The sequence below is a fragment of the Cavia porcellus genome, unplaced genomic scaffold (assembly GCF_034190915.1).
Source record: "Cavia porcellus strain 051 isolate PalLab524CR breed Dunkin Hartley unplaced genomic scaffold, mCavPor4.1 scaffold_1, whole genome shotgun sequence".
NCBI classification, from domain to species: Eukaryota; Metazoa; Chordata; class Mammalia; order Rodentia; family Caviidae; genus Cavia; species Cavia porcellus.
Genome location: NW_026947484.1, coordinates 146,860,428 through 146,869,535, shown reverse-complemented (window position 1 = coordinate 146,869,535; position 9,108 = coordinate 146,860,428). Strand labels below are relative to the sequence as shown.

The following is a 9,108-nucleotide window of genomic DNA, read 5'->3' as shown; positions in this document are numbered from 1 at the left end:
AAACCCTACAAAATTAGTTTCAATTTTAAAGTATAGCTCACATGATTTTCTCATGTACAAAAGAAAGTCATTTATTGCCTGATGTAGCTTACCTTCTTTAAAAATAATCAGTAATATTAAGTGGCTTCATTCTCTTAAATACTTGAAGGATTTGTTCTTTCTTAGTGTTAGCAACTGAATCCACAGCTACACTTAACAGTATGTGGGGTTAACACTAGGTAACCACTCTGCCACTGGGCTCTATCCCTAGCCTTTGTTTTATTTTGGTTTGGGGTCTCACTGCATTGCTCAGGTTGGCTCCCACTCAAAATCGTCCTGCCTTGGCCTCTTGGATATCAGAGATTACTGGTGTGCCCACCATACCTGGCACCACTTATATGGACTTTTATGACTCTTCTCCAATGAGCTTTCTCTAGCTAAACAAAACTCACAGAGACAGCTGTGCAAACATGTTCTCAGGGTATCTCTAAGGGGAAAAAGAATCCATTCTCAAAGGTGGTGATGGGAAGAATAGAGGGATATGAAAGTCCATTTGCCATCCTGAGACTGTTCTGTTAAGGTGAAATAATTCACAACCTAGTTCACGTCCCTTTCCACATTGTGAAAAGAAATCCAGTGATACAATGGCTAGGTCAAGATAGCCTTTCATCTTCCCTGTCATAAAATAAAAACCAGCCACGTCTGTACTGGTGTAAAACCCTGTCTCCCAGCAGTGGCTTCCTAATCCCACAGGGTTAGCCACTGTCTCAAAGTTGCAACATGTATGCTCTCCACCATCAAAAACCAAAACAAACATGCACCACCTCTATGAAAAATGGTGGGAGGCACTTGCTCCCCTTCTTTCTAGAAAAACAGCTCCAAGTGTTAACTCTTGTTCTGTCATCAACAAATTGATCTAAGAGGCAGAAGGAAGAGTTGAACAATGGAACAGCGGACATTAGCAAGATTTTCAATATTTTTTTGGTACGAAGTTGCTTTTATGTAATTTTTAAAACCTTGCAGTATTGCAGCTAATGTCTCAGATCTGCTCCACCAATCTATGCATCTAGACTATTAATTTCTTCAGAGTCCGGAAATGATTTTACAACTGGATTTGTTAGTTTTCATTTGGTGTCATACCTTCCAGTTGATGCCACTGCCCAGTATTGTACCATAAACTTCCCAATTCTTTGTGCACTTCAATCTTAAAAGACAACTCTTGATTTAGCAATTACTTCAATTTCAGGATTCATTTATCCCACAAACCTAGAAGGTGAATACTATGGTTTTTGTAAGTTTGAGACATACAGAAAGCCACTGCTTCCCTCTACTGACAGATGCTGGCACAGCAACTTCTTGATATTTATGAATGTTTAATACGTTTGACTCACTTCCCTAAACAAATTTATAATTTCAAATTTTGGCTTCTGGTATGGGGAAAAATATAGCCCAAAGGTAGTTTTTTAAAACTCAGAAGATAATTTTCCTTCCACACTGAGTGTGCAAGTAAGTGTCTTAGAAGTAACTTGTCTCTTAAAAGGCACAAGGCTCATGGAAAAATTAGTGCAGCAGTAACTTACATTCAAAATGCTACAACTGTACTGCATTTTAGATTGCAGAACTGAAAGATTATATCCTCCTAACTCATTTTGTTTACTATCATATGCAAAATGAAAATAGAAGCTAGGGGAAGAAAATATGGTATATAGAAAATTGCTAGATAAGGTATCTTATATAGTATATGGTATCATTGCTAGATAAGGTATCTAATATGGTATATATAAGATTGCTAGATAAAATGTGTTCTGAGCTAAGGGTCTAGCTTGGTGGTAGAGGGCCTACCTACCATGAGGGAAGTCCTAGGTGTAAGTTCAACAGCAACAAGAAAAAAACCACTATGTCCAGAAAACTGTGAATTTCAGATAAACAAACTCTTAATGTGTGTCCTAAATATCACATATACTAAAACAACAGTTTATTTGAAATTCAAATTTTACTGGGGGGCTGTACTTTTCTTTGCTAAATCTGGTCAACCTTTGTAGACGTCCCGTATCTTTAGTAGATTTATTATTAAATAGAAAAATTAATGACAGAAGAGTACATGGGAAAAATGGCAGTTAGTGTAGTTCTTGAAAAATGACTAAATTTTGATTGGTATACAGGTAGTTTAATGTTTTGGAATTCCAGTACCCTGAGTTAAAATCCATATTTGTCACTGACGAGCTGTGTTACCTTTGACAAGCAACCCAAGTTGTTCTCAATATAAAATGAGGATACTATTAGAGCCAATATATGCACAAGAATCTGCGGCATAGGAGATACTCTCTGGACGGTAATACCTACTACTATTTAAAATGTTACGTGGGAAGGGACTTGCGACAGATACTTAGAAGAACAGTATTGAGTGAATAATTTTATTTCCATGATTTATTTACACTGTACAAACACTGATGAAAAGCACCCCACAAGTTCACAGTACATTACAACATATTTACTTTAAAAATATATTCCTTTATAAAAGGTTCATAGAACATTGGCATGTCAGCATGTGACAACCCTCAAAGCAAACCAACAACTTTGTGATAGACAGCAAGAATTTCACAATCACAGGCCACCATTTGTATTTTAAATACATACAAGTTTTAAATAAAAAAAGGAATTCTACAGTGGAAGGTTCTTGAAGAAATACTTATTAGTTCATTAACATACATACTTTCATGGAGATGTTTTGTCATAATCCACAAGATCAAATTAATCTGACCAAAGACACATTTGAACAGGCTTAGGAGTCCAGAAATCTTGTCCTTTGTTGTTCTCTACTTTTTCTTTTTTGCTGATTCTCCTGGTTCTACTCTGCGCTTTTTGGAAGTATGTTCTTCTTTCTCATCATCTTTAAATAGGAGAGAAAGAGATTTGATCAGTAATTAAAAAAAAGAGGAAAACAAAAATTTCATTGCCTTTATTCCAAAATAATCTCTCTCATCAACTGTTTCTTTCAAAGTTTCCCAATAAAAACAAAAACTGTTACAAATGGTATTATCCTGTATGTGAGCTGGGTATGGTGGTGCATACCTGTGACCCCAGCAATTAGAAGACTAGGACAGGAAGCACTGTCATGAGTTTGAGGCCAGCCTGGGCTGCATAGCCAAAAAACAAAAACAATAATAAACTATGTGAAACAACCACATTTTTTAAAAAATGCAGCAAAACAAAATTTACAAATTGATCTCTAGGACATTAAAGTCGCTTAAAATAAGTGCTTTTGGGGACTGGGGATTTAGCTCAGCAGCATAAGTGCCTGCCTTGCAAGCAGGCAGTCGTGAGTTCGATCCCCAGTACCGATAAAAAGACAAAAAAGTAAGTGGTTTTATTTCTATGAAAATCAGATTCTGAACTCTGAAAAAGCTGCTCCCCAAAATTCAACAATATACACAATGCATTACATCTTAAAATAATCTACATTTTGGAAAAATATAGCAATTTTTCCCTTTTTTTTTTTTTTTTTTTTGTCTTTTTCGTTTTGATCGGTACCAGGGATTGAACTCACGACTGCCTGCTTGCAAGGCAGGTGCTTATGCCGCTGAACTAAATCCCCAGCCCCTGCAATTTTTCCCTTTTACAAAAATAGATACCAACTAACCATAATGTTAATTAAGCTATCAACTGTCCTTTTCTTTTAAAGTTTTCTCTCCTGCAAAAACCACCACTCTTCCCAATCTCATTCTCGATGCCCCCAAATCTGTCTCATAAGATAAAAAAGCACTCAAGTAGAGCTTCACCGAACTTCTATTTTCCATTTTTTCCTATGCATTTAGTTCTATCCCCACTTCCCTCCTAGCAGTCAAAAATATTCTAAAAGCAACAGAAAAATACCTGTCTTCTTTTTTTTTTTTTTTGTCTTTTTCCTTTTTATCGGTACCAGGGATTGAACTCATGACTGCCTGCTTGCAAGGCAGGCACTTATGCCACTGAGCTAAATCCCCGGCCCCGTTTTCTTTTTATACTATGGAAAATTTGAGACGGGAAGGTTAGAGAAGAACTATACATTAAAACTGCCCTCTATGCTTAATGCTTAATGTCAGCAGCCACAGAAAATCTAATTAGTAAAAATGTTGCAAACCTGAAAAAGTGGACCTTTTAATTCTATTTAAAAACTCCAAATACACTGTTCAATGAAAGGCAGCAGACCAGTTGTTAATTTCTACCTAAGTAAATATGTGGTATTAAGAATTTCACATGTATAGAATAAAGAACATGTAAATGATGTTATGACATAAAATACAAATTTATTTTAAACACATTACTTGGTATCTTTTTCTTCTCAAACTTCAACAAATATTGTGGTTATACTATTTTCATATCAAACAATGCCTTGATATTAAAAAACTGGAGGGAAGAGCTAATATCAAATGACAAATTCCTGGAAGTATCTTTAAACTCTCACGCCTTCAATTCCCTTCTGCTGACTGTATTCAGAATATCTTGTTAATGTGGACACTAATTTGTGACAATAGCAAGTGATTAATCTTAATTCAAATTTTCAAATACAAGACAGTGATGTTATTTATGTTTCACAGAATACCATAGATATATACAGGCAGTATAATAAAATGAAATGCAAGTCAGTAATTCACTCCTGGAATTTACAAACCAATGCTTTAACCAATAGTTGATCAATACACACAAAATTACAGGCTCCTTTAACTACCTGGTAGGGTATATAGCTCAAACAAGTCACAGCTTTTGTTTTTTAATTTGAGTTATCATCACTATCTTGAGATTATTTTTAGGAAATGCAATATAACAATTGAAAGCACTTTCTAAGTCTACTATGAAATTCACAACATACATTAAAAGGCTGATCTTGCAATACTTCTGTTTTTATTTTTCCTTTGTTACAAATAAATCTACTGGTAACAAAATCAAATTACTGAGGCTGAAAAAATAACTTCCTGATAGTGATCTGAGCAGAAGGGTTAATGCCATCTAGTGTCATGACAAGGCATTGCAGCAAAAAGCAGCACAGGAAAAGGAGTTCTGAGAATGTTTGTGCACTGGCTTTCCCGACCTCTTTCACTTCATAGACCAAGTAAAGATGCATTGGTGTGAGGACAATTTTTCTGTTATGGACCTCAAGTCACCCAGGTAAGTAAGTTTAACTTATCAACATAAACTTTCTAAATTAATAAAAAGTAAAAATAAAAATCATTAGCTAGGCATTTAATTAATCATGTTAATGAAATACAAAGAAGAGTTAAGCCTTTACTTATCTACACTGCGCAACCACTACACGAGTATGACAGGATATGACCTGGTCATGAGGTTCTTCTTCTAGTCTCTGCAACAAGCAATAGGCAAAAAAGGTCAAAGGACAGAAAACGGGAGGACAAAATATAAAGGTTTGCGTGGTAATCTAGAGATTTAGTTTCTGATACATGATACTTACTGAATTTAATAAATTTTAAAATATTATCAGGGAAAGCTGAGTGTAATGGCTCATGCCTGCAATCCCAAAACTCTGGGAGGCTGAGGCAGGAAGAGGTTTCCAAGTTTGAACCTAGCCTGGCTAACTTAACAAGACTCTGTTTCAAAATAAAGAATTGGCTGGGGATGCAGCTCTGGTTCAGTCCCTAGCACTGCCAAAAAAAAAAAAGGGGGGGGGGTGGTGAGAGATTAATTCTTAAGGTGACTTCTTTGTGAACTTGGCATGGGAGTCTGCAATGGCAAAAATCACTTCTAAAAAGTTATTTATCACAAAAAGATGACAGCTATATTTAATAATCAACCTTAAAGTCAAAACTGAAGATTTCAAGGCTGTGCCTATGGATTAGGGGAAGACTTGCATAACATACTGGGAAAACAAGAGCTCAACCCTATTTAATAGGTATAATTTCCATTTATTTTTTATTTTTGGTTTTCTATGACAGGGCCATGTAGCTTAGGCTGACTTTGAACTGCTGGGGTCACAAGTATGTGTCACACTTGGCATTGTTTAGTTTTGTGACCTTAGACCTGTCACGTAAGTTCTCAATTCCACATTTCTCCATGTGGTTTTTACAAGGCTCTCTAATTAAAACTACTTATGCAAAAGACCTTTTTAGTTATCTAAAATATCATAAAATATGAGGTATGCTCATTTCATTTAAGATTGCTAAAAGATGTCATTCACTAAAAATATGCTTTCATTAGTGACTCCTAACACACTGGGAAGTCAGTGAAAGAAAGAAAAAAGCTAGGTACAGTCCAAACTAGGAGCCAGGTATTGTGGCATGCGCCTATCTTCCCAGCACTCTGGGAGGCTGAGGCGAGAGCATCCAAGTTTGGGCCTAACCTGGGCAATCAAATCTAGCAATATGGCAAAATCCTGTTTCAAAACTTTTTAAAAAGCAAGGAATATACTTAAGGCAAAGGTGCTAGATTCAATCCCCAGTAGGAAAAATTGGGGGAAGAGGACTCCTGTCAGTTACTCTTAAAACCTCTGCATGGAAAACAAAACCAAACACAAAACTCTGCATAGCTGTGAAAGGATCTAAACGCCACTTACATGGAAGCAAGGTCAGAAATGTTTAAAAATACACCTTTTCTAAAGTCCAAAACCTTGAGCTCAAATTCAACAGTTATCCACTGAATGCTTACAACGTACTAGTAACTACCATACAACATAGCAGCATCCTGTTGTTATGGCGACGAGTTAGCAGTGAGCAGCCCTATGCATGGAAAAATCACTATTTACAGATCACACTTAACATTTTTCTCTTCTCTGGGTCTGAGTCAGTATGTGTATCAAATGGCAAGAAACCATAAAAATGGACTGTTCTATTCAGTTCTGAACTGTAAGATCTTTTTTTTTTTTTTTTTTTTTTGGTCTTTTTCGTTTTTACCGGTACCAGGGATCGAACTCACGACTGCCTGCTTGCAAGGCAGGTGCTTATGCCGCTGAGCTAAATCCCCAGCCCCTGAACTGTAAGATCTTAAAATGCTAGGAAGGGGGCCCTTCAAAATGATGGTGAATGAAGTGTCCTCAGAAAGCTCAGATTCTGTCCTTTGGTGAGGGGGGTTTAAGCAGTTAAATTATATAATCACATATGGCCCTCTTTCTTTCTTCTTGAGACAGGGTCTCACTGTGTTATTCAGGCTGGCCTTGAAATCACTGATCCTCCTGCCTCAGCCTCTAGTGCTGAAATTATAGGTGTGCCCCAACACACCCAGCTGAGATTTGAGTTTGGGTTACCATACAAGCAAGCTACAGTGTAAAGGATGGAATTAAGCACATAAGAGCCTGATTTATTTTAAGTGTTTAAACAAATAACAAAGCCTTTAGCACTTCCTAGCTGCAGTCACAAGAACCTATTAAGTCTTGTTATAATACTAATGCACCACAAATTACATAAACTAATGGTTGCGGTATCAGCGACTTCACTTTAAAGCCTGAATAACTTCTGATCTTTCACCAGATTACAGCAAATATTAAGTACTAGCTGAAATATCGTGAGACTTCAAAGCAGAATAAAAATCTTTCTCAAAGACACATCTGAAAGTATCAAACACCAAGTCATTTTATCAGTGTCTTAGGTTTATATCCCATTCATTTAAATACTACATAGGTCTGACTATAGAGTATAGCCTGGCCCCAGTGATCCTTCTGCCTTAGCTGCCAGAGAGCTGCAATTACAGGTCTGGCCACTACTATCACGACCTACTAAATATTTCGTTCTTTTAAGCACATCACCAAACCAAAAGATACCGCCGCAGAGCCTAACCTCCTTACCCGATTCCAACGTCTCCTCCCCTTCTGGTAGAAGCCTAGCTTTCTTAGCATTCTGTGGGGCATCATCTCCATTGTCCTCATATATGTTCGACCATTTTATTGCCATATCCAACTCTGGAGGCGGAGGTTTCTTCTCAGTAGTGTAGCTCTCGGGAGGTGGTACATAGTTTGACTTCCATATTTTGAATTCCTTTGGAGGCTGTTAAGTAAGCACATCAAGAAGCCCTGTGAGGAACCGAGGTTCCCACGATCGATGAGAGCACATGCATCTCCCTGCTCTTGGCTTACGGTTCTCGTTTTTTATTTTTTTTTTAAACGTTTCAAAGACACATTGCTTTCCACCAAAATCACAATACTGCTAAGTGAAAAGTTAAAGGGTTCCCTGAACGAATAAAGCTAATAACATTTAGTTACCAAAGAAGAATCCAGTCTCAGACACTACGCCAAGGCTGACCCCTTCCTTCGGAGGCTGCAGCAGACACTGTCTTGGAGGCAGCATCGCAGGTACTTCGGCGTCAAAGGGAAGGGGTCTCGGGGAGAAGCTGCAGCGGGGGGCGGGGGAGTCACCACCGTTAGTCCTCGCCCGGGGTGAGGGCACCGAGCGCGGAGGTTTGGGTCGGGCGTGACACCCAGGCTGGGAGGGGGCCGGGCTCCCGGGGCTGCGGGGCGGGGGCGGCGCGGAACCCGCGGGGGTGACTGCGTGTGGGGGGGACGGGCTTGGCAGGGAGGGGCGGAGGCCAGGGCCGAGACCAGGGAACAAGGCCGGGGCCTCACCTCTTCGGGCGCCTTGACGACGTGTCTCTCCCAGTCGATCTGCTTGTTGAGCGGGTTGTAGAGAAAAGCTGGGCGGGTCACGCTCCGGAACAGCTCGTCGGGTCCCGGCAGCCGCTTCTCCGCCTTGTTTCCACAGCCGCCCGACGACTTCGACGGCTCTGGGGCCTTGCGGTTCGTCTCTTCCTGCTCGCTGTTATCCTCCTCGCCCGAGGAGTCTGAGCTGCTGCTCCCGTAAGCGGCGAAATAGCTCAGCGGATCCTTCTCTTCCGCTGCCATGACGGCGACGCGCGACGACTCTGGCCTCCGCCGGAAGTCGGAAGTCGCCCAGGCCCTGCCCCGCCTCTGCCCCCCCCCAAATTCTGCAAACAATTTGCGCCTTGCGCCCCCTGGCGGCGCCGCTATGCTCCTACTCCTCATCTGAGGGGTATGAAAATTTTTACCAGGAGGTTCTGTAACCCTTTCCCGAGGAACCCTGAAAAGAGAGGAGGTCCTGAGCCAGCGGTACAAGCCAGGCTTTCTGCACTCAATCAGCATTTATTAATCATGGAAGGCTGAGAATTTAGTACTTTCACCGTCATTTCACTTTA

At 39.7% G+C, this 9,108-nt stretch overlaps 1 protein-coding gene across 1 annotated transcript; it reads right to left on the bottom strand.

Moving 5' to 3' along the window:
- Positions 1 to 2,381: 2,381 nt before the first annotated feature.
- CUNH1orf52 (chromosome unknown C1orf52 homolog) lies at positions 2,382 to 8,836 on the bottom strand. The gene is made up of 3 exons (XM_003478797.5): positions 8,522 to 8,836; positions 7,748 to 7,946; positions 2,382 to 2,869 (listed from the first exon to the last, which is right to left on the bottom strand). Exons 1-3 carry the CDS (start codon positions 8,795 to 8,797, stop codon positions 2,796 to 2,798), a joined length of 549 nt encoding a protein of 182 aa, XP_003478845.1. The 5' UTR covers positions 8,798 to 8,836; the 3' UTR covers positions 2,382 to 2,795.
- Between the last annotated feature and the right edge of the window lie 272 nt (positions 8,837 to 9,108).